The sequence below is a fragment of the Varanus komodoensis genome, unplaced genomic scaffold (assembly GCF_004798865.1).
Source record: "Varanus komodoensis strain SLA01 unplaced genomic scaffold, ASM479886v1 scaffold3, whole genome shotgun sequence".
Taxonomy (NCBI): domain Eukaryota; kingdom Metazoa; phylum Chordata; class Lepidosauria; order Squamata; family Varanidae; genus Varanus; species Varanus komodoensis.
Genome location: NW_025335761.1, coordinates 63,052,176 through 63,077,178, shown reverse-complemented (window position 1 = coordinate 63,077,178; position 25,003 = coordinate 63,052,176). Strand labels below are relative to the sequence as shown.

General features: G+C 50.2%; 1 protein-coding gene across 1 annotated transcript; it reads left to right on the top strand.

The window, feature by feature from the left end:
* The first annotated feature begins 2,778 nt into the window (after positions 1–2,778).
* LGALS3 (galectin 3) lies at positions 2,779–24,521 on the top strand. The gene is made up of 6 exons (XM_044436800.1): positions 2,779–2,861; positions 17,079–17,100; positions 17,767–18,150; positions 18,973–19,061; positions 21,145–21,313; positions 24,251–24,521. The coding sequence occupies exons 2-6, from the start codon at positions 17,083–17,085 to the stop codon at positions 24,404–24,406; spliced, it is 816 nt and encodes a 271-aa protein (XP_044292735.1). The 5' UTR covers positions 2,779–2,861; positions 17,079–17,082; the 3' UTR covers positions 24,407–24,521.
* The last annotated feature ends 482 nt before the right edge of the window (positions 24,522–25,003 follow it).

Here is a 25,003-nt window from a genome sequence, read left to right as displayed (position 1 = left end):
CTTGGCTGAACACAGGCTGTGGCTTGTTAACCACGCGCAAGCCATGTGGTGAACCCAGGGTTAGTTGCTGGGTTGTTCGCCATGGCTTGCTGCCTTGGCCGGGTTCAGACACGATGACCCAGGGTTCAAGAACTACCCATGGCTGCGTGATGTCATGGGCCCGGTCTTAAGTTGGTCATGGGCCCATGCCTCACCTACACAAGTTGTCACGCAATGTGTGTGCACACATGTGTGCGAGAGAAATCATTTGCACCGTCCAGCCAAGACAGAGTGGCTTTCAGGGTATTTTTCTCAGACTTTTTCCAGCATTTTCCGAACCCTGAGAAAGCCAAGCATGTTGGCACAAAGTTTCACAAACTGAGGGCCATCCTTGCGAGGGTCTCCGGTTTGCCGCTACAACCGCAGTGTCAAACCGGTGGGCCATCTCCTGCTCTCTCAGTTTCCCCAGACGATCACGCACTTCCCTCTCCACCCAGCTTTCGGGGGTCTCCTGGCCTTTGTACGCCCTTCTCCACATTTTAAAAGATTGCAGGGCTTTCCTTAAGGCTTAGCTACAGGTGCCAGGTAAAATGCACAGGTGCCTTGGCCCTGCCCCTTCTGCCCTGGCTTCCACCTGCAGCTGGAATGCAGCACCCTGAGCTGCTCTGAGCTTGGCCTTGGTGCTCGGGCTGAGAGAGTTCAACCCCCAACTCCAAAGGAAAGCTTTGATGGGCCCATATGGGCCCCTGCCTTCCAAATCGGTTAGCCGTTTCGGTAAAAATACACATATTATATGTATTCAGTCAACCTGCCTTTTGATCAACAATAGTATTCAGGGATGGTTGGAAAAGAGAGAGCAGGAACAGTGTGAAGAGTGAGTCTCATGAAAGGGGGCCAGGAGGCCAAAGTGGCTTGAGTGCTGGGCTCCGAATAGCGAGGATTCCAGTTCTGGTCCCCATTTGGCCGAGCCCACTGAGGGACTCTGGGCCAGTCACCGACTCTCAGCCTAACCTACCTCACAGGGCTGTTGTTATGAGACTAGAAGAGGCGAGGGGAGAGGAAGTGTCATGTAGTGGTTAGAGTACTAGACCTGGGTGATCCATGGAGCTCACAGGGTGACTTGGGCTGGTCACAGACTCTCAGTCTAACCAACCTCACAGGGGGGTTCTTGAGAGACTAAAAATGGAGAGGAGAACTAGGTAAGCTGCCTTGGGGGTTTTTGGAAGAAGAAACGAGGCAGGATATAAACGCAATCTAATTATAGCACATGCATTAAAAACAGGCCAGTAAGCAAGACAATAACAGCCCCCATCCAATCAGAACCTACTTCTGCAGCGAGCAGATCCAGGGCCCGATTTTGGGCGTGTTTAGACAGACCAATGTTCCACAGCTCCTGGCACCGCTGGCTGGCGATGGTCTGTCCAGACTTGCATGGGATTATGTGTTCACAGCCTTTTCTGCAGCGGGCCGAGGCTTCTCAGAGTCTGCATTGTAGTTTCTGCGCAGCTCTTTCCGCTTTTGCCATCCAGGCGTCTGGGAGCTGCAGGCCATTTTTCCCGTCTGAGTGTGCACAGGATCACACCTGTCGTATCCTGTGAATTTCCTGCCCGATTATTGCAGCACAGCATTCGTACCCCTCCTTTCTTCCTTTCACAAAGAACCCAGGTATTGGACACAGTTTTCTTCCTCTCTGTTTCACTTACAACAACAGCCCTGTGAGGTAGGCTGACCGGCAGTTTGTGACTGGCCCAGAGTTGCCCACTGAGATCCATGGCTGAAGTAGGGACTAGAACTTGGATCTCACAGGCCCTGACTTCAGCACTGATGCCACATTTTCCAAACCAAAGACATTAACAGAGGGCTGAGTGCAGAACTTTCCAAAAACAGGGACCCAGTGGAGAGAAATCAAGGGTGGAAAAGAACCTTTCTTTTTTTTCCTGCGCAGTTGAGCAAGAAAAGCCATTTATAAGCATTCCTGCAGTAGTTGTCATTGCTAGCAGTAGTAATTTTATGTTTCTACTGCTCCAGCCAGTCCGCTGGGTGAGTCACGGCAATCCATGACTGTTGCTGCAACAATAACACTGGATGACGAAGAAAATAGTTTTGGAGAAGTGCTCATCTGCATTTGAAAAATCCTGTTTTTAGCTCCCGTTTCAGAACTGTGCAAGTGAGGCTTGGTGTGTCAAATTCATGATTGCACAGGTACAGCCCAGGAGGGTGCTCCTATCCCTTCCTGACCAACGTCCTTTGGTTGCCATTATTAGAGTAAAACAATCAAAATTTTAAATTCCTTGCTTTTCCTAGCTGCTGGGAAAGTGGAAATCCAACAGGAGAAGCTTTGCCCAATGTGAGAATGCCCTGATGGGAAAAGCTGTCCTTGTTGAATATTCTGCTGTTGAAGTTGCAGGAGTCATGCATGGGTTGGACTAGGACTTCGGAAATTCGTGTTCCAGTCGCTGACTCTCAGCCTAACCTACCTCACAGGGTTGTTGTGACGATATAACGGCAATCACGCAGGCCGCCTTGGGTTGCTTGCTAGTGGAACTAAGGCGGGATACCAACATCAGAATAACGAAATAAACAGCCTGGGAGGCAGAGATCCAACTGGCAAAGCCTCGCCTCCCACGAAGAGAGGGGCTGCACCTGTGGAGCATCTACCTGCCAGAGACGCCTGGACCCAGCCGGGCGCTTTGCCGCAAGCGGCGGGCGCAGGCCGGGGCGCCCCTGCTCCCCGGCCGGAGCCACCGCGGCGCTGCGAGCGGACGGGGCGGTCCCGTCCCGTCCCGTCCCGGGAAGGGCGTCGCTCGCTGCGTAAATAGGAGCGTCGCGCCCGGGCCGCCGCCACCGCCCAGAGAGAGCGAGGCTCCACGGGACCCAGCCGGGTAAGTGGGCCGGGCTGGGCCGGGGGCGCCGTCTGTCGCGGGGCTCCCTTTCTGGGGGGGGGGGGCGGGCGGAACGGGACGGGACGCTGCCCCAAACCTCTCCAAAACCGGCCCCGCGGCCCCGCAGGCTGGAGCGCCCCCGATGCAGCGGGGCGGGGTCCCTCTGCCCCCCGACACGTGTCTGCTCGGAGAGGGAGCGCCCTGCCGGGCGAGGGCCCCCCCAGGCCGCCGTGCGCCCGCCCTGCGCCGCGGGTTACGGCGGGGGTGGCCGCCCTGACCCGGCGCGCCAGCGGGGCGCGGATCCTCAGAGGAGGGGCGAAGGGAAGCGGAGGCGCGCCCGGGGTCGCCCCGAGGCGGAGCGGGGGAAGGGGGCGGGGGCCGCCGGCAGGTCTCTGCCCCAGGGAGCCTCCACCGCCGACGCGAGCGTGGGAGAGACCCGGGGGCCGCTCCTGTGCGCGCGGGGCACCGGGGAGCTGTGGGGCCTGCTGGGCTCAGCGCGCCGGCTGCTCGGGCAGGGCGAGCGCGGGGGCGGCTGCTCGTGCGCCCCGGCAGGGCAGCCCCGGCCGCTCCGAGGGAGCGGGCGGCCGGGGCACGGGAGCGCTCCTGCTGCGCGGCGGCGGCGGCCCGGGGCCCGGGGTGGGCCGCCCCCGCAGCCAGAGGGCCCGCAAACGGCGCCAGAGGCAGCGAGCCGCTGGCTTGGCCCGGGTCTGCCCAGCCCTCGCGCGCGTCCCTTCCTGCCTCGGCCCTGCGGGGGCTCGTGCCCCCGGGCCAGCCGCTGCGAGGGAGCCCGGACGGTCGCCCCGGGCGTTTGCTGGCCCCCGGCCCGTCTAGCCAAGCCCAGGCCCGCTTGTGTCCGGCGGGGTGGCGCTGGGACGGGAAGGGGCGGCGGGCCCTCCTGGGCCAGGGTGGCGCCCAGTACGGGTGCGAAGGTTGGCACGGACACCGGGACGCCCTCGGGAAGGCGGAGACGGCTGCCGTCTCCAGGTGCCCGGGGACCTGGCAGGGGTTGGACATGCCAGGGAGCGGGGACTTAGGGGAGGGTGAAGAGGAGCCTCGTCCGGCCCCTGACCCCATGATGGGCTAGAAGGGCTGCCCAGTTTGGGGCCTCCAAGGATCCAGGGGGCCGGTGCTTCTCCAGAGGGGCACACGCAGAGATGTGGTCCAGGTTACTGAAAAAGAGGGTTCTTGGAAGTAGTTGCCAAGGGTGCAATGAATCCTTTGTTCATGCTCAGAGACGTCTCTTTCAGTGGCTGTAGTAATTTGCTAGCTGCGAATTGGAAATGAAGCGCCCTTTTGCAGAGCGACTGTCGGTGCGTTGGAATGGATAAGGGGAAGCCCAGCTCCTGACTGACAGTCGGTGGTCGTGACCCCAACCTCTCCCCAACCTCTGAATGCAGCTGAGCTGCCCGCAGCCCCTCCCTCACCGGCAATGCTCTTCTCCTGCACTCACAATTGAGCGCCACTCGCTTCATTTCAGCTCTCACGTTTCTGTACCTCTGGGCAGTTTAGAAAGACTAAAAAGCTAGTAATACATTTGTAAAAGCAGAGGGGCTTGCTTATCTGGAAATGATCTGAAACGATTGACAAGAAAAAAATCAAGGCCTGATTAAAACCTCGCTGCATGTTGGCAAATGTTTGCGAGGAGCCGAAAGTCTTAACCTGATGCCGAAAGGATAAGTGATGGTACCAGAAAGGGGATAATTCCAAACATGAGGGGTCAACCCTGAGAAGATCCCAAAGGAAAAGATTCCGTTTTTTGAGGAAGGCCTTGCTCGATAAGCACAGTACATAGACAGAGCTCAGTGTTCTATCAGATATTGTGGTCCTGCATCTAGGAGACGGGGAAGCATTCTGCACATGTTCAGATGCACTTCCACAGGCTGCTGTGACTAGATGCCACCCAGCCTCTCATCACTTGATTTTCAGCATGAGGAGTCAGCACTGCATGTGAGGAAGGCTTGCATGAGTTGGGGGTGCCGTGGACTGGCGGGTGAGGCGGACTGGATGCTTTGGCAGAAGCAGTTAGTGAATGCCGGGGAATAGCAAGTTTGCTGAAAACAAAGAGTGAATTCCTGTCTTGAGCCCCCGGAAGGCCAGGGATCGGCTTTTGTTGACTATTTGAGTTTTTATGAGGGGTGATACCAGCTAAGGATTAGCCGTCCTGTTTTCGATTCAGTGAAAGCTGCTTTGCTCACAGGTTTGGGCTTGTCCCCAGCAGGCTGGATCTTGTTCCCAAAGATAAAAGATAAAATACATTCGGAGAGATCAGCTTTCTTTCCATTCTTCTAGAATTAGAGGGATGAGGGCATCTCCTCAGGCACAAAGGATCACAGAATCCTAGAACAGCAGAGTTGGAAGGGGCCAGAGGGCCTTTGGGTCTGGCCCGGACTCCCCGCTAAACCGCCCTGGCCAGATGGCTGTCCGTTTCCGCCTTGACAGGCTCCCTAGGTCACGGGTCCCATCGCTGCACTGCTCCAACAGGACGTTTTTCCTGGTGTCCAGCCAGAATCTGGCTTCCTGGAACTTGAGTCCATTATTCCATGTTCTGGACTCTTGGAGGATCGAGAAGAGACCCTGTCCTTCTCTCTCTGATAGCCTTTCAGGGGTGCTCTCCCATCCCCCTCAGTCTTCTCTTCATGAGGCTAAACATGCCCAGTTCTTTCAGCCCCTCCTCATAGGGCCTCGTCCCCAGTCCCCGGGTCACCCTCGCTAAACCCCTTCTGGCTTGCCTGCATCTTTCTTCAAGTGCGGAGCCCAGAACAGGGCACAGAACTCCAGATGAGTTCCTCGGACCAGTTCCCCGGTTTCGTTGCCTCTGCTCTGCTGACTGGGAGCCGGTCAGGATGGCTACCCTTTGCACGGGGCGTTCCGCAGTCCTTTTCCCGCAGGCAGCTCTCTAGTCCCTGAAGCCGTTCAAGAGTGCCACGCTTCCACCGGTGCAGAAGGTCTTCTAGTTCCCCCCTTTCCAGGGAGTTTCCTCGACTTTGTTTTCCGTTGCCCTCCTTTCTGCCTCGGCTCGGTGTGGCTCGTCCAGCTCCCGTACTTCCCTTTGCTGCTCTGAGAACTCCTCCTCTTCCCTGATTCCCTTGAGGGTGGATCTCAATTGATCTTGACATTGATCTTGGACAAGAAAACGAACTGCCTCTCTCAGGACCGCGGGAGGGTCTTTTCCACCCGTGGTCTCTACTCTTTGTAAAAATCGACCTTCCTGATTGCGCTGGAATGACTTGCGCTCTCTCCTGTCCTCCCTGGGGGGTCAGTAAGGGTCCAACTAGTATATCAGTGCATGTTGCAAGGGGAGAAATCATATCTGAAGCTCCATCATCTCCTGGGCAGAACTGAGCTGCTCCGGTGGCAAAGAAGTTCTTCTGAGCCATTTGCTTTAATGAGGCTTCTAAAGAGCCATTTGTCTAATTATCTCCAGTAGCTTTGCATGGTTCTGACACTAGGGGGCAGCAGAGAGGGTTCATTCATTCATTCATTCATTCATTCATTCATTCATTCATTCACTTATTTATTAGATTTATATCCCGCTTTTTTTAATCCTCTTGGCTCCTGTCTCTAATTCCCTCCCTTTTCTCTCAGCATGTGTGCTTTCTGGGATGGAAGAGAGGCACCATGCGCTGTGTCTCTGCTCATGTGCACTCCGGCACCCAGCTTGACAGACAGGTGCAAAATAGAGCTGCCAGGTTGCTGACGGGGACGGGGCGTTGTGCTCACATGACTCCAGTCCTCCGTCAGCTTCACTGGCTGCCCATTGAAGCCCGGGCCCAATTCAAGGTGTTGGTTATGACCTATAAAGCCCTAAACGGCTTGGGACCTGGTTACCTGAACGAGCGCTTACGTCTGTATATGCCCGACCGCCCCTTGAGATCTGCGGGAGAGGCCCTTCTCCGGGAGCCCTCCGTGAAGGAAATTAGGAGGGTAGGTACTCGGAGGAGGGCTTTCTCTGCGGTGGCGCCCAACCTATGGAATTCACTCCCCAAAGAGGTCCGCCTGGCACCATCGTTACTGGTTTTTCGGCGCCAGGTAAAGACCTTTTTATTTAAACATCATTTCAATTGTTAAAACATATGATCTGGCCAGGGCAACTTCTTCTTCCTTCTCCTTTCTCCTCCTATATTCTTTATTTACTTATTTTATACTGTTAATTTTAATTTTATATTATTATGCTTGTATCTCAGTGTATTTTTTGTATTTTTGTATTTAGTAGTAATTTATTATGTTCTATTGTATTTCAATGTATTTTATTGTGTTGTAAGCTGCCCCAAGGCTTCAGCAAGGGGCGGCATAGAAATGTTATAATAATAATAATAATAATAATAATAATAATAATAATAATAATAATAATAAGCAGTTCAGCCTTCTTCCCATGAGTGTAAAAGCTGCAATTTAAAAAGTAGACGTGAACTTCTTCTAAGCTGGCTCTAGTCTGCACTTTCTCCTTCTCCACCCGAATGTTGTGTTACCTTCCTTTTTTAACGTAAGGCAACTCCGCAGCAAGTCACACCAGACATTTCAACAGTTGCCAGGGGTCAAACATTCAAAACATGGGTGTGTGGTTTTGCATCTCTCTCCTCCTTGGGGACTTTCACAGGCAGCTGATTGCCCCAAATTCTTACCTTCTAAAAGCTGGGGTTTACTCCCCTTCTCTTAAAAAAACAAATCAATCTCAGAGTTGCTTTCATGGGCTGGTTATCTTTTTCTTGTGCATTAGCAGTTTTCTGTACTTAGTGCCATGCTAACTTAAGAGACATGGAAGAATAATATAAGATAATGATTCTGACCACATAAGAAGTGCCTTTTTTACCACTGAGTAAGCACAACTAATTCCCAGTGGTGAGGGCTCGGCTGGTGAAGTGTCAAATCAGGGTGGAGACCCCATGGGCTGGTTTTCTGAAAGCGTGCAAATTTTAAAAAGTTGATGTGAAACTAAAAGTTTCAAACAAAACCCTGTCAGAAATAAAAACCAGAACAACCCAGTCCTGTTGTGCTAGTTTAGAATTGGCTGGTGGACAATTATATTTATTGCGGTTTTACAGACCAGTGGCTTTGGAATGTTTGGTATGAAAGTTCTTGTTTCGCTCCAGTGCTGAATGGGCTTTCTGTTCAACTTCACAATCGTAGTATTTGAATCCTTGACTGGGTTTCTGAGAGTCTCGTTCTGTGCCTGGTAACCTAGATCCTGTGACCGTAAAGAATTACGCAGCTCAGCCGCACCAACAAGACTTCTGTTGTAAACAGCCTTTTAAAATGGCTTTACAGAAACCCAAGCAGAAAACATTTTGACCAGGTAAACAGCTGTCCACGAAAATCAGCCACTTGTAGCTTTCCAGATGTTTTGGGCTTCAGTTCTATCAGCACAAGTGATGAGGTATGAGAGGAGTTGTGGGTAAAAACATCTGGAAGGTCACAAGTTGCCCAGCCCTGCTGCAAATCGCTAAAACATGAGTAACAACCATAAACGGTTCGAGCGAGACATCAAGGGAATGTTTGAATTTAAGTGCTTTCTCTTTGAAGGCACTCCAGTTTGTTAGAAACATAGAAAGGCAGAAGGGGTCTGGCCATCTAGTCTGACCCATCTAGCCAAGCCAGCTCCACTCATGTGATGTCCAATCTTTCTTTGAACACCCTCATCGATGGGGCCTGAGCCACCTCCCCTGAAAGCCCATTCCACACCCTCGGGGTCCTGACTGTCAGGAAGTGCTTCCTGGCATCCAAATGGAACCTTGGCTCCCTGAGCTTTGCTCCGTTGCAGCGTGTCCTGCCTTCCTCTGCAGGGGAGAACAGGTCATGACCCTCCACTGTCACATACCTGTATGTCCCTATAAGATCTCCTCTGAGTCTCTTCTCCAGGCTGGAAAGATGCCGCTCACTCAGTCTCATCTCATGGCACCCCCTCCCCGTCCCAAATCTGCCTACCATCCTTATGACCTTCCACTGAACTGATTCCAACCTTGCTATGGCTCTCTTGGAATGTGGAGCCCAGAACTGGACACGGTTACTCCAGTTGTGGGTGCACCAGAGTCATGTAGAGCAGAATCATCACCTCCCTAGATCTGGAAATCGCGCCTCTGGCTAGACATCCAAGGTTGATGTTGGCCCTCTTGGCCGCCGCATCACACGGCTGGCTCATGTTCAGCCTGCTGTTGACAAGCACCTGGAGATCCCATTCAGAAGTGCCGCTTCCACATCAGTCGTCTCCAACTTACAGCAGCGCCACGAATGAAAGCGTCCTGCCCTCCAAAACATCCTGTCCGTGACACCCCCTCTCAGCAATTCCAAGCTCAAGGTTGATCCATTTCTTCTTCCTCTTCTGCTTCGTCTGCCTTCAGCTTTCTCTGGCATGGTGGCCTTCTCCAGGGAGACTGGTCTTCTCCTGATGCGTCCAAAGTCAGACAGTCTCAGCTTTGCCTTTTAAAAAAAAAGGCAAATGTGTTTTAAAAATCCTGAACCAAAGATCTTAAGACATCCCTTGTACATTTCCAAGAGATGATGATGCTTGTATTTGGTGATGACTTAAAACAACCTTTAGGCAATAGCTGGAGACAGACAACTCGCTAGAGATCAGTGGAGATCACTGGCCTGGACTTTAGACTGTGCTCAAAGGAAGGGAGTCTGTCGTCCCATCCCCCTCCCCCCCCCCTGCGTTTCTCCAGGTGGCCTTTGTTGAACGCACCTGAATATGCAGAACCGCCAGGAGCATCCCTGTGATGACTGGGCAGGTTGGTGAGGGCGAAGATGCTCCCCAGGTATCCTGTCCTGGAAATCAACCCTTAAACCCAGCCCAGTGGCAAAAAGGCCCCCTCCTCCGAAGGAATAACACGGGACAGCAGCTGAGCCACTGTTCTCTGCACCTGTGTCCCCCGTGACACCTGAGTCGGCTGTGCAAGGCCTGGATCAGGGCCTGGACTCAGCGGTGGACTGGATGAGGGCAGTTGGAGCTGCTCTCCTGTGGCTGGCCGAGTTTTCCCGTTGTCCCAGGCTCTTTTTTCCTGGAGATGCTGGGTGAGCCCGGGGACGGAGAACCCGGGGCCCGTTGCATGCTCTGCGTCGGGGTTGGAAGCCGCCTGGATGGGCTTGGTGACACCTGCTCTACTTTAGACTCCTGGGTGGGCAGTTGTGTCAAGAGGCCCTCGGGCAGCAATGAGCCAGGTGTGTCTGACTCAGATCTTGGTGACTCCTTAAGAATAAGGGAAAAGAGACATTGAACAATGTACTGAGGAAAGTGCGTCTAGTCAAGGCTACGGTTTTCCCAGTTGCAATGTATGGCTGTGAAAGCCAGACCATAAGGAAGGCTGAGCGCCGAAGGATTGAGGCCTTTGAATTGCGGTGCTGGAGGAGACTCCTGCGAGTCCCTTGGACCGCAAGGCGATCAAACTGGTCAGTCCTAGAGGAGATCAACCCTGACTGCTCTTTAGACGGCCAGATCCTGAAGATGAAACTCAAATGCTTTGGCCACCTAATGAGAAGGAAGGACTCCCTGGAGAAGAGCCTAATGCTGGGAAGGATCGAGGGCAAAAGAAGGGGAGGTGGCTGGATGGAGTCACTGAAGCAGTTGGCGTGAGCTTGAGTGGACTCCGGGTGATGGTGGAGGACAGGAAGGCCTGGAGGGATGCTGTCCATGGGGTTGCGATGGGTCGGACACGACTTTGCAACTAACAACAACAACTGCGGAAAGCGTAGGATTTGGATGGAGTTGGGAAAGACGATGGAGGGGCCCCTCGTCGGAGGCTTGCTGGGTGTCTCTGTGCCCCCGCTTTCCCAGTTTGGTGGTCACAAGAATAACCCTGCTGAAGACAATTCTTTTGTGTTTTTTTCACATAAAAGAAAGAAAATGCAAATAAGAAGGGATACCCTATTTTTCGCTCTATAAGACGCACCTGACCATAAGACGCACCTAGTTTTTAGAGGAGGAAAACAAGAAAAAATATTCTGAATCAAATGGGCACATCATCACAGGCACATTCCCCATCACTTCCCCATGGGCTGCACATCTGACAGACTTACTGCACACACACATTCGCTCTATAAGATGCACAGACATTTCCCCTTTTGAGGGGGGAAAAGTGCGTCTTATAGAGCGAAAAATACGGTATATGAAGGGAAAAGATACCAAGGGATATTAAAAATATAACATACAATTTCACCATCTAACATCTGTTCATGAAAATAAATTATTTCTTTCTCTTCTATCCACAGTTAAATCAGTCACATCTCAATTAAGTTTCAATCACAGATTAATCTAAATTATCAAAGCTATTATAAATAATGCCATAAGTTTAGCATGAAGTACAGATCTCTAATAATACTTTTACAAATTCTGTTTTCTTAAATATTAGTTAAATTGCACATAATAAAGTCTTCCCATTTTTCTTTAAATTCATTTGCAGGTCTTCTATTTATATAATTGGTTAATTTAGCCATTGTTACATATTCAGCTTGCTTATTTTTCCAATCTTCAGTAGCTGGACAGTCTTCTGCTTTCCACTTTGATGTAATTGTAACTCTTGCTGCTGTTATCATGTATTTAATTAACTCTAGCATACTTTTTGGAAGAATCTCTGGTATAATACTCAGTAGCATATTCTTAGAAACATAGAAACAGAGCGAGTCAGAAGAGGCCTCCCGGGCTCTAATGTTGAGAATTTTCTGCACTTATTTATTTATTTAAATATTTATATGCCGTCCTATTCGCAAAATAGCCTCAGGACGGCTTACAATGTAAAATATATATGTCCATATATGCCCAGTCGCCCCTTGAGATCGGTGGGGGAGGCCCTCCTCCAGGAACCCTCTGTGAAAGAAATTAGGAGGGTGAGCATCCGGAGGAGGGCTTTCTCTGCAGTGGCGCCCAATCTACGGAATGCGCTCCCCAGAGAGGTCCGCCTGGCGCCGTCGTTACTTGTTTTTCGGCGCCAGGCTAAGACCTTTTTATTCAAGCGGCATTTTAACTGTTAGTATTATTGGATTTTATCTGGCCAGGGTGGCTTATTTTATACTGTATTTTTGTATTTTTAATTTAATGTTTATATTTTTGATTTATATTGTAATTATTTTAACTTAGTGTTGTAAGCCGCCCCGAGGCTTCGGCGAATGGGGCGGCATAAAAATGTTTAAATAAATAAACAAATAAATAAATAAATAAAATACAACATAAATAACATAAATAAAATTCCCGACTTCCACATGTGTCTTTCCCCAAATTTTAAACGTTTTGTCACATGTCTATGACATGCGTTTAAAAAGTCCCGTCCATTTCGTTGCGTTTCTAGCATTTTCCATTATGATAACGCAGCACGGTTTCCAATGCAGCACCTCCAAATATGTCAGACTACAGTGCCCATCATCTGTGCCCGGTGGGCAAAGGCCAGCTTCTCCTGTATGGCAGAAACGTTCCCATTCACGAGGAAGCCTTGGCAGAGTTGGTGAGGCCTCGCAGGGAGCGATGGGCTTGCGGAGCCATGACTCACCTCTGCTCTCCCGAGGTCTTGCACAACCGCCGGGCGTGTTTTGTCCGACAGAGGAAGCGCTTGCTATTTCTCTGAAGGCGCGGGCAGGGGCAGCCGGCGCGCCCCCCCCCCCCCCCGCAGCTTTCGACCGAGCTCGTGGTTTTCCATCAGGGCCTCTAATATCCTGCACTGCCCTGAACTCTCTCCACAAAACGTCTCTGTGTGAAGGAAACCAAAATATGTTCCTGGACGGCTCCTCAGTTTATTCCAGGATGAGTCAACACCATGTGCATAAAATTTAGGAGAGAATTAGTTGGCAGCACGCTGGAAAGGCCGTGGTTCCTTACGCTCAGACCAGCCTACTTCCAAATCGGGCGTCCATGCTCTATTCCTAGTTTGGGCTTGCGGTGGGGCGTGGGGGAAGCCAGTTCCAGCAGCCCCCCAAGTGTCACTTGGGAACTTTGGGGGCTGAGGCTGGCACTGCTGGTTGTTCGGAAACTCCCGCAAGTGTGTTTTGCTGCTTTTGCTGTGCGGCTCTGCAGCGAGTCCCCGATACCCGTGATAGGCCCAGTCCTCTGTGTTCAGATGCTGTGATGACCCACTGTGGACACCAGAACCCCCACAACAGCCCATGGGTTCTCCGGGTGGCTGGTTTGTGGGGGATAAAGGACTGGGTTCTCATGGCAGAACACCCGTCAGCTCTGCCTCCCTGCCATCCAGGGGCAGATGATGAAATGAACGTGCAGACTTTGTGTCTGATGTCCCTGGGATGGCGCTCTTTTTGCTCCCAGCTGCTTCCTCCCCACCTGCGCCCTGCCAGTTAGAAGCATAGAGTTGGAAGGGTCCATGAAGGCCATCAAGTCCACCCCCTGCTGTTGCAGGACACCACGTTACACCATCCCATCCAGATGGCTGCCCAGTTTCTTTCTGAATGTCTCCAGTGTGGGAGAGCCCCCCACCTCTCCAGGCAGTCCCACTGCCGTATTGCTCTGGCAGCGAGGAAGCTTTTCCTGATGTCCAACCTGAATCTGGGTTGCCACAACTTGAACTGATTCTTCCGTGTCCTGCACTCTGGCATCAGCAAGAAGAGATCTTGGCCTTCCTCTTTGCGACAGTCTTCGGGGTCCTTGTAGAGGGATACCGTGTCCCCCCTCAGTCTCCTCTCCTCTCCTCTCCTCAAGGCTGAGCATGCCCAGTCTCCTCAGTCCCTCCTCACAGGGCCGTGTTGAATCTTCCTCCTGGAGACTGTCTTTCTGAAATCAAAAGCCCACCTCTTCCCTGGCTGTACACCACTTTTTAACCAACATGGGGGACTGTGGAGACAGTCTCCTTTCGAGACACACAAACTTTCAGCACATATCTAAAGCAACAGTCTGAGCATTTTGTGTCTGGGTCTTTTCAGGGATGCTCCTGATGAAACGCAAAAAGCTGTAAAAGCCAGCGAGGCACAGCGGAGCCTCTTTGCGCAACCATCTCTGGGGTGTTTCCCCACCTCCCCGTCTCCCACCTTCTTGCAGTAGGATATGCAGTAAGCAAAATGCCTGCCCAAGCTTGTGGAAGGAGGGATCTTTTGCTGTGACGGAGATGCCATCAAGCAAGCAAGCAAGCGAAGAAATAAATGCAGGCCACCTGGGCAGCACATGGCCCTGAGTGACACGCTGTTCCGTGCAGTGCTGAGGGTAGAAACTAAAACGGGGGCCAGGAAGGGCGCTGTTGAAGTTGGCCAGGGCAAAACAATGAAGTACAGTGTTTTTGCAAGGTGAATTCAAGTCTTTCGGCTTGTGCGAGCTGCTGGAGGTGCTAAACTTAGCTTGCAAATTAAATTTAGTGCTACAGAGCAGTTCGTTACTGAGTGCTGGCGGCAAACTGCCAATCTGGAGCAGTTTTTTGTTTGCACAGGCCAATGCAATGACTCGCAAAAGCTCTCTGTTGAACTGTCTCTCTAACTCACAGGCGCGCTCTTCCTACACCCAGCTCCTTGGAAGTGTTTTAACCTGCAGTCCTGGTCCAGCCAGCCTCACTTTAGATTCAAGGAAATGTAGGAAGAAACCAAACTACTCATAAAGATGGTTTATCGTTTATCGAATGCAATATGGCTGCAGAGGACAACTGCCTCCTGCCATGGCGTTTATAAAATCCTGGTTTCCCCATTTCAGAAGCGGCAAGTGCACCCAGGAGACAAGCAAAGAGGAAAGCTGCTGTGGGGAGGTTTTGTTCTCACCCCAAAGCCGGCCCTTTTTCTCAGAATTTCTGGGGACGGCGGCCACAAGGCCGTGGTCCCTGGCGCTTGCCCTAACAGCCAGAAGTCTCCACAGCTTTGCCATGGCTTCAGAAGACTATCCTGACTTTTGCACACTGGGAAAGTTCACTGGGCTACCAGTCCACCCTATGAAGCTCCCCTGCGTCCTTCCGGTTGAGCCCGTTGTGTGGAAACGGGGACTGATTTAATCTTGTGCTCCAAAGCATTTTCCCCATCCTGCCAACTTCCAGATGGGTCCTACAGAGAGGATTGTTGGGCTGCAGAGGCTCATTGTGACCGGTCTTGCAGTCGTGCCCGAAGGGGCGGCAGAAACGGTCCACGCATCAATTCTCTGCTGCCTTCATTTCCACCCCGAGTGGATCTTCCCTAAGGCTTACGGCCTTCATCGCTCTTTCCAGCTGAAACCAGATCAAATTATTCTGCATTAGAACAGGGAAGGAGAGATTGCTGGGAAAACCGCTTCCCCCCTTAAGCCACTGTGGGAACAAGGAGAGGGGGGGGGTCAGCATCCCCATTAATTAAAAACGTTTGCCCGGGTTCTGCTACACCTGACATTGGACTACATTTCCCAGGATCCTCTAGCCAGCACCGCACAGGTGGTGATCCGCTGCACAGACACCCAGTCGATGCTGCATCAGTAAAGAGCACAGGGCACTTGAAGGAACGCCTGCTCCCACCTGTTCCCACCTGTTCCCACCTGACCACTGGGATCTTTCTGAGGGAGCCGCCCCCTAAAGAGGTGTGTGGGGGGGGGGCAAACAGGAGAATGGCCTTCTTGGTGGTTGCGCCCCACCTGTGGAACATCCTCCCCAGAGAAATATGTCTGGCACCCGCATTACTGCCTTTCTGTTGCCAGGCAAAGACTGTCCTATTCTCCAGACATGTAAGAACTGCTTACTTAATATCTTAGGATATTTAATTATCGTTTTATCATTGTTCTACCTGAGGAAATTTTACTGACTGTTGCAGTTATCTGTTAGCGCTTCTTGTTATTCTATTTTATTGCATGAATTTTTGTTGGATACATTTTATGGTTGCTCTTCATAGTGTTATATATTTGTTCGGCTTGTTCACCGCCCAGAGTGTCCTGGAGGGCTATAGGAGTGGTATTAAAATGCAATAAACGATAAATAAAATGTTCCAGTCCGCTCTGTGCTCTGTCAGCCCCGCAGGCCACTCTTGGGGTCTGCTGCTCCAGAGTGTGCTTGAGATCACCCAGCAGTAAGCCTTTCCCCCAACCTGCATCTGCTGGATACCAGTGCCCTGCAGATTTTATTTTTATTTATTTAAAACATTTCTATGCCGCCCCATCTCAACAAAGCCTCGGGGCGGCTCACAAAGAATACATAAATACATAAATAATAACAATACAACAATTTTTTAAAAAATCGTTAAAAAACCCCTGCTGCATTCTCTGCTAAAAATTTAAAATCCTATTAATTAAATAATTTAACAATTAAAATAAGTTTTAAATAAAAAGGTCTTAGCCTGGTGCTGAAAAACAAATAACGACGGCGCCAGGCTGACCTCTCTGGGGATCTCCAGGCTGCGCTGTTGGCATTCAGGCTCCTGTCCTAAAATTCATTTTCCTTAAACAGGGCAATCTGAAGCTTACAGGGCTGGTTTTCTGGGACTCTGCCTTGGAGAATAGGTTTAAATGGAGGTTTAAGCTTAGCAGCATGTTTGAACTAGGACAGCCCGGAGAGGTCTGCCTGGCGCCGCCGTCATTTGCTTTTCGGCATCAGGCCAAGACCTTTTTATTCAAATGTCATTTTAATTGTTTTAATTGTTACTTTTATTTATTGATTTTAACTATTTTTTGCCAGGATGTCTCCAATATTTTATGTAATTTACTCTAATTGAATTGTTAGAATTGTGAATTTATTTTAATTGCTAATATTATTTATTTATTTTATTCTTTGACCAGGGTGACTTAATTTATACTGTTGAATTATATTGTTTTATAGGATGTTATTTATTTATGTTTGTGAGCCGCCCCGAGGCTTCGGCAAATGGGGCGGCATAGAAGTTCCCTAAATAAATAAAATAAATAAATAAATAAATAAATAAATAAATGTATTGATTATATTTATTTATGGTTTGGAAGCCTCCCCAAGGCTTATGCGAATGGGGCGACATATAAGCTCTCCATATTTTATATATATATATATATATATATAGTTGGGTACATCCACACCTTTACCTTTGCTCTTTTCCCAAGCCACCCAGAACTGTGTACTTATAGTTACTCCTCACAACAACCTTGCGGGGTAGGCTAGCCTAAGAGTCAGCCGAAGTTTGGAGCGACCTTCTGAGCAGCTTGAGGATCACAGCTGTGCTCTTCCGCCCTCCCCCCCCCAAGTAAAAATGGGAGTCCCGAACTCTTCCGTTACGCTGTTTTGATTCTCTTGCTTGCCTTGGGCTTCTGCCAAGGTCTGGGACCAGCTGCTTCGCATCCGAAACAGACTGCAGTGCTGATCTTCTCTGCTTTCCATTTTCTTTCAGGAGGATGTCTGACGGCTTTTCGGTGAGTCGCCTGTTTCTTAAGCGGTGGCGCTTTTTAAGGCCACCTTCCGAAAAGGATTCGTGTCCCTTGTAACGTGGCAGAGGTGCCACTGACGGAGCGAGCGGTGCGGAGGAACTCTCGGTGAAATCCATACTGCGAACGGCCGCCTCGGAGAAGCAAGAGCGCTCCACCCACGTGGTGGTGGGACTGCTTACGGACCATCACGTTGTCTCCGACTTCGTGGTGACCCTGCGCAGGAGAGTCCCCCGAAATAGCCTGTTCTCGACAGCCCTGCTCAGCTCTTCTAAATTCAAGGCTGCAGCTCTCTTGACCGAATCCATCCATCTCTTCTGCCTTCTGCTTTCCCTAACATGATGGTCTTCTCCAGAAGTTTTGCTTGCTCGTGTGCCCAAAGTATTACGGTTTGGTCATTCTTGCTTCCAGGCTAAGTTCCGGCTTGATCTGGTCCAGAGCTCACTTGTATGCCTTTCTGTCAGTCCAGGGTCCTTGCAAAGCTCTCCTCCAGTGCCGGGTTTTGCATGCACCCCTGTTTTGCTTCCATCTGTTTTTCACTCTCCAGCTCCTGCACCTGTGATTTCAGCAAAAAAGGGCTCCCACCTAAGCAGTGCTAACATGTGAGTGGAAAACTCTGGAAAGGTGCTGAAGTTCTCTTGCCTTCCCCAACAGCTCTCCGATGCCCTTTCCGGGCCCAACAACCCGAACCCAAATGCACCGCCTGCTGCTTGGGGAAACCAGCCCGGGGCGTTCCCCGGCTATCCGGCCGCATTCCCAGGCTTGTATCCCGGAGCCCCGACAGCACCTGCGGGATTCCCCGGAGCCCCGACAGCACCTGCGGGATTCCCCGGAGCCCCGCCAGCACCTGCGGGATACCCGGGAGGCCCGCCAGCGCCAGGTGGCTTCCCCAGCGCCCCGGGCATGGTTCCACCAGGTGCTTCTGGAATGTATCCGGCACCTGGGCACCCCCCGAGTGGCGGTGGAGCTCAGCCGAGCGCACCACAGCCGAGCGGGCCTGGATTCGGACCTCCATCTGGCGGCCCTGTGACTGCTCCGGTGAGCAATTTGTGTCTGTACCCCCGTTCCTGTTTGTTCGCTAGGAACCCCAGGATCTCACTGTGGAAGCAAACGCTTTTGCCCACTCAGCAAGCAGTAGCAGCTGGAGGAAACAAGGGCAATCGGATGCATTTTGCCACGGCGTCACATTAGCCCCGGGTGGCCACCGAAAGCTACATTCAGTTAGACCCAAATAAATGCCGATTTCTGACTTGGTTGAAATGCACTGAGGGCAGTGAAACCTACATCTTTGAGGGGAGAGTTGAAGTAGGTACAAGCCAGGCAGAAATCGGTGTGGTGCCGGGTCTGGGAAGCCCAGATTGGTGGACCCAATCTGGGCTCCTGGAGTTTCTTAGATGGCCACGCCCCTCCCTCTGACTGCTAACCATTTGGTAGGTTTTTTTAGCTTTTGTGCAGTGTCCCATTGGCAAGGAAAGAAGGCGTTGATACTGGTCTTGAGAGGTTTAAACTAAAACTGACCGGCTTTGTTCATACTTTGCCCCATCCACCATGGCAATCCAGCCTCCGGGGGCTTTGCTGGAATGAAATTTGGCCCCTGGAGGAGTGTGGAGTAAAGGGATTGTGAAGGGGGGGGGGAGAATGGGGGACCCTCACGCGTGCCCTAATGATTATGGGGCTGGATGATGCCAACAGGAAAGGGTGGTCAGAAGATAGCAGCCACAGAAGGTTCCAAAGTCAAATCTAAGGCTCTGGACTTCTTGTCGCTTGCGCTAATTGGCCCGGCAGTTGGTGCCGGCAAGGTGCTTTGCCTCATTTTTATTTAGTTTGACTCTCACGCAGATCTTCTGTTTCCTTTTGTAGAAAGTCCCTTGCGACATTCCACTCCAGGCTGGCCTTGTGCCTCGCTTGATGATCACCGTAGCTGGGACAGTGAACGCGAGGCCAAACAAGTAAGTCTCGGAGCGCTAGGTTTTCCGCCTTTGTGGCCGCCTGCGGGTTGGATCACACCTGGCCCTTCCCCTGTTCCCCACCCTGCTTTGCTCTGCTTTCCTCTTGGCTTTATGCCGTTGCTGAAGCGCTCTCACCAATTCATTGTAAAGGTGCCATAATAGCAATAAATGTTCAAACAGAGTTACAATAAAATAGTATACCGGAATGTTACTCCCTCAGTGCTCCAACAGGTAAAGCAATTTCAGTGAACGCTAGTTAAACAGCTCACACGTCGCATCATATGCCCGGGAGCAGGGAACAGTCCTAACCTGACCGTATTGGCCCTGAGTCAGCCTCAGTGGGGAGTTCCTTCCATAACTGGAGGGCCACTAGGGAGAAAACCCTTTGTCTTGTTGCCGCCCTGTATTTTATTTTTTTTTAATTTTTATTAAAACATTTCTATGCCGCCCCTTGCCGAAATCTCGGGGCAGCTCACAGCATAGAATAAAGTACACAATAAATTAAAACAATAACAATTAAAATATATACATTAGAATAAAATAAGCCATCCTGGCCAAATAAAATTCAAATAGTATTAACATTTAAAATGCTGCTTAAATAAAAAGGTCTTCGCCTGGTGCCGAAAAACAAATAACGACGGCGCCAGGCGGACCTCTCTGGGGAGCGCGTTCTATAACTTAGGCGCCACCGCAGAGAAAGCCCTCCTCCGAGTAACCACCCTCCTAATTTCCTTCACTGAGGGCTCCCGGAGGAGGGCCTCTCCCGCTGATCTCAGGGGGCGGCTGGGCATATACGGATGTAAACCCTCCCTTGGAAGTGGCACTCTGGTATGGATCGAAGTGCCCAGGTAGAGTCAGATGGGGAGAGGAATAAGAAGCAAGCCCCTCCTTGCTCATTGGAGGTGTCCTGGAATTGGTTAAGGAACAGGCCAGCTGCACCCAGACAGGTATTAAAATCTCTTCCTAGATCTCAAGGTTTTTAATGGTCCTTTTTGCCAGACCCTTTAATCACAGCCTGGCTTTCAGACAACCTAAATAGGACTTAGTTCTTTATTTTTAAAACTTCTATTACTGCAACCTATAGTCCAGTACGGGGCGCTCTGGGTGGTAACGACCCACATGCATGTTAATAACCGCTCAAGTTGCTCCAATCCACTGGGATGATTGTTATGGTTGTTACAGCTTTCTGTCACACTGGCTAACCCCTGCTAGCAGAACCATGTAGAAAAAAAACCTTTAAAAATGTGCATTATAGAGAGAACCAGTGTGGTGTAGTGGTTAGAAAGATGGACTTGGCTGCTTGGCATGAAGTTCAGTGAGAGACTTTGGGCCAAGACATGTGCACTTAAATGAATCTACCCTGCAGGGTTGTTGTGAAGATAAAATGGAAAGGGGCTGGAGGGCTTTTGTAAGGCACCTCTTGTTTCTTGAAGAAAAAATGGTGGGATAGAATCATGATACAATCAAGTTTCAGAACTTAGCATTACAGAAGAGGAGAGCTGGAAGGGGCCAGAGGGCCATCGGGTCCAACCCTCTGCTCAGGGCAGGCCTCCTGGTTAAACCATCCCTTTCGGAGGCTGTCCGGCCGCATCTTGAATGCCTCCAGCATGGGAGAGCCCGCCACCTCCCTAGGTCACAGGTTCTGTTGTTGTATTGCTCCAGCTGTCAGGAAGTGTTCCCCAATATCTAACTGGAATCTGGGTTTCTGTAACTTGAGGTCATTATTCCATGATCTGCCCTCTGGGATGACCAAGACGAGATCCTGGCCTTCCTCTTCGTGACAGCCTTTCAAGTATCAAAGACGGCTGTCCTATTCCCCCTCAAGTCTTCTCTTCTCAGACTAAACGTGCCCAGTTGTTTCAATCTCTCCTCCGAGTACTTTAAACAAGGATTATTTGTAGCATGCTTCATTTTATCCATGGTTACAGCAGGCCAGTGACTTTCTGGGCTTACAGAACCGAGGCAGTGATGTCAGAACACCCTTGACGTGCATTCGTAATGAGCTTAACTTAAATGACCCTCCCTGCATTCAAACATTGCAACATTCCTCTGGCATATCGGGACGTCTTGTCTGCCCTTGCAGATTTCAAGTGGACTTGAAGAAGGGCAATGACATTGCCTTCCACTTCAACCCGCGATTCAATGAGGACGGCCGGAAAGTGATTGTCTGCAACACGATGCTTCAGAATACCTGGGGGAAGGAGGAGCGGACGGCCCCCTGGTTCCCCTTTGAGGCCGGCAAACCCTTCAAGGTGAGTCTTGGGGAAGTTTCGGCCGCACGCTGTTTCTGCAAACATTGCTGGAGCAATTTCACTGCGGTGGTTCGGTGGCTTTTGGGGTCTGTGCAGCGTTGCCCCATTCCAAGAGCCGAAGGTCTCTCCTAAGGTTATTGCTAGCAGTAGAAGTGTCAGGCTAAAATAGGCTGGCTTTAGGCCCCACCTCCTTGCTTTTGGCTCCACCCACCAGTGGAGCACAGCTCTGCCCCTCAAGGTTCCTCGGGTGGAATCTGGCCTTTGGGTTCGCGGGCCGATCAAAGGGCTGCATACAAAATTACGCCAGTGGCTCCCACTCATTACACAAGAACTTCCCTTCCCTTCTTTCCCACCCATGTACCCCGTATCTACTCCAGGGGGTCCCCTGAGAAGCCTGCTGGAGGGGAGGGGAAATCCATTTTGCCAGTGGTACTACACTGTGGGATAAAGAAAACCAAGTATTTTAATTTTTTAATAGCTTTTATATCCCTCTCTCCACTGTGTCTCAGGGTGGCAACTCCAATATAACTCCAAGTCAGTGAAAATGCCTGCCCGCTTGTGTTTCATTAAACTGCAGACCTCCGTGTTTGTTTGTTTGTTTATTTATAAAATTTGTATGCCGTCCATTACTAACATCTCTGGACAGCTAACACTCTGGCTGCAAATTAATAACATACAATAATAAAATTTGATATTAAAACATATTAAAATATTGATTAACTAAATAGGTCTTAACCTGGCGCCAAAAAGCATATAATGATGGCGCCAGGCAGACCTCTCTGGGGAGCGCATTCCATAGTTGGGGCGCCACCGCAGAGATGGCCCTCCTCCGTTCAACACCAAGAGCAGCGTTCTCCAACCTGGTGGCCTTCAGAGGCATTTGGACCACAGCTCCCACAATTCCCATCCAGCAAGACCATTGACTGGGAATTCTGGGTATTGCAGTCCAAATGAGTCTGGAAGGCATAAGACTGGGGCAGGCAGACCTAGAGAGGCGCATCTGCCGTTCCATTGGCTACTTCTCGAGTCAAGTGAACCTTGTCCCAGGTCTTCCTCCAGGACTCTTAATAGCAAGAACCTAAAAAGAGCCCTGCTGGGTACCAGACCTCAGCATCCTTTCTCACAGTGGCCAATCAGGTGTTCCTAGGAAGAGCAGCGCCCACTTTATTATTATGTGCCATCAAGTTGCCTCCAACTCGGGGCCAACCCTGAGAATGGGTGCCCTCCAAATTATCTGGCACTGAACAGCTCCGCTCAGCTCTTGGAAACTCCCGGGTTGGGCTTCCTTTCTGGAGTTGATCCTTCTCCGATCTGGCCTTCCCCTTCTGCCTGCGATATTTCATAGCATTATCTTCTCCAGTGAAATTTAACACTTAGCAAGGGAAAAATACTTATACATCCAATACTTAGTGTGAGACGCTATCCTTTGAGTTTTACCCTCTGAAATGAGTGCTTTGACATGAGATTTGGTGCAGATACACATACATTAAAATTCCTGTTTACAGCACCCTGTATCTGGCACTGCATTCATAACCGTGACTGCATCAAAGCTCTCCCTGTGCGAAAACATCAGTCTGGCATCAGATAGAACAAACAGTTTTGTGGTACCCTCGGGACCAGCACATTTTATTAAGACGTAGGTTTTTGTGGCTTAGATGCGTGGTGTAAAATGAGTGTAAAATTTATTCAGTGCTTATAGATATTTTAAAATATAAGCAGTATCTATTAATGAATGCATGTGAAAATGAACGGGAAGGTTGGAGTCAAGTTGCAGGGCAGAATGTCGCAACCTTCTCCCAACTTCCTGCTCTACAACTGTGTTGGATGTGCAACTTTTTAGATTCAGCCTAGGCCAGGGGTCGGCAACCTGTGGCTCCGGAGCCGCACGTGGCTCTTGAACCCCTCTGCTGCGGCTCCGTCGCTCAAAGCACGCACCTGCCGGCACAGCCGCTGATCTGCTCGAAGCTCCACTGAGGAAGGCAGCAGCTGCTAGCTAGTTAGGCAAATCAGCTAGATAAGTACATTCCTCTGCTAAACAAGCTTCCTGCAGGCTCATGTTACTGCTGAAAAGATTCTCTTTGTCCCAATGTAATCTCCTTCATCTGAACGTTAAAAGCTGAATGTTAAATTGGGACCTGTCACAATTCACAGCACTTGACTGTTTATCTGCTAATCAGTCACTAAACACACCTGTATCTGTGACTCCCCCCTCCTCCCATAGGCCAACCATGGATAAATTGAAGAAAAGTTTCTGAAGAAAACCAAACGTTTAATGATACGTGGGTAGATTCATTCGCTTTTACTGCTGACGAACTTACGGGGTTTGCTGTTTAATGTATGCAGCCCTTTAGCATGGACTTTGACTCTGCAGGAAGCTGTTCTCCTAGTCAAAATATATGAAAGGAGTTCTACTAGTTTATAATGTAAGATTAAAAATAACAGTTTTTAGTGACTGAACAAGAGCTGCAGCTAAATCATAATGAAGATATACATAGCATTAAGGTAAAAAACGATATATGCAGTGTTATCCTCATTTTAGATGTCAAAAGGGTTCTGCGGCTCCCGGTGTTTTCTTTTCTGTGGGAAACGGGTCCAAATGGCTCTTTCAGTGTTAAAGGTTGCCGACTCCTGGGCTAGGCTCTGAAGAATGTGCAAAGTGATCTTTTTTCGGCAGTGATAGCAGCTTAGTCGTGGGACTAAGCAGAAGTTGGCTCTTTTATGGAAGTGTGTGATGTGATTTGGGCGTTGGCCACCTATTGGCACAAGTGCTCCTGGCGTCTTTTTATTTTTAAAAAAATTATACAAAATGCGCACAAAAAAAAACACATTCCACAGTCTATGCAGGTATCAAACAAGGCACATAATAAAACTAATTTTTCTATTGGCCCCCATTGTTTCCAGTATTTTCAAAATATTCCACATCTAATCCTTTTGCAGATCCTCATTCTGTGTGAACAGGATCAATTGAAGGTGGCGGTCAACGACGCTCACCTGTTGCAGTATAACCATCGCATAAAGGAGCTAAACCAGATCACCCGGCTGTCCATTATGGGAGACGTCACCCTCTCCAATGTCACATTTGCCATGATCTAACTCCCCTGCAATCCCCAAATCCCTTTTTGCTTAAAACAGCTGCTTCTCCTTTTTTAAAGAATCCTGATGGAGCACAAGGCAAAGATTAATAAAATGTGGGACCGTGTACATGAAATGGCTTGTCCTTTCGGATTATACACTGGATTCTATGCAGGGCTGTGGAATTTAGCATCCGAAGAGTCTCAACTTTTATTTCAAGCAAGTTTCCAATCTCTATGGATAAAGAGTAGTTCTAGAAGGGTGGGAATGTTAAAAGGGAGGGTTTGAAGATGCAGATTTGGAATGCAGCTGTGCACATCTGCCAGTTCAGTTTCCCTTCACCCCACAGAAATGAAGGTTGCAAATTCTAGAGGTGCCTGCATGCAAATGGTGTCGATTTCTTCTGGATACTCTAGTCTGGTCCAAAACATGTCCGTATCTTGAAGCCCTGTCCTCAATCCAGTGCCCTTCAGTTGCTTGGAGCCACAGCTTCCAGAGCTGCCGAGCCGTGGCCATGCTGGCTGTGGCCCCTGGAAACCTGCGGAGGGTCCCCGACTCAGGAGCTCTGCTCCGGGGACAAGGACTGCCAGCCTGTGCATGAATGGGCAGGCCAGGCCC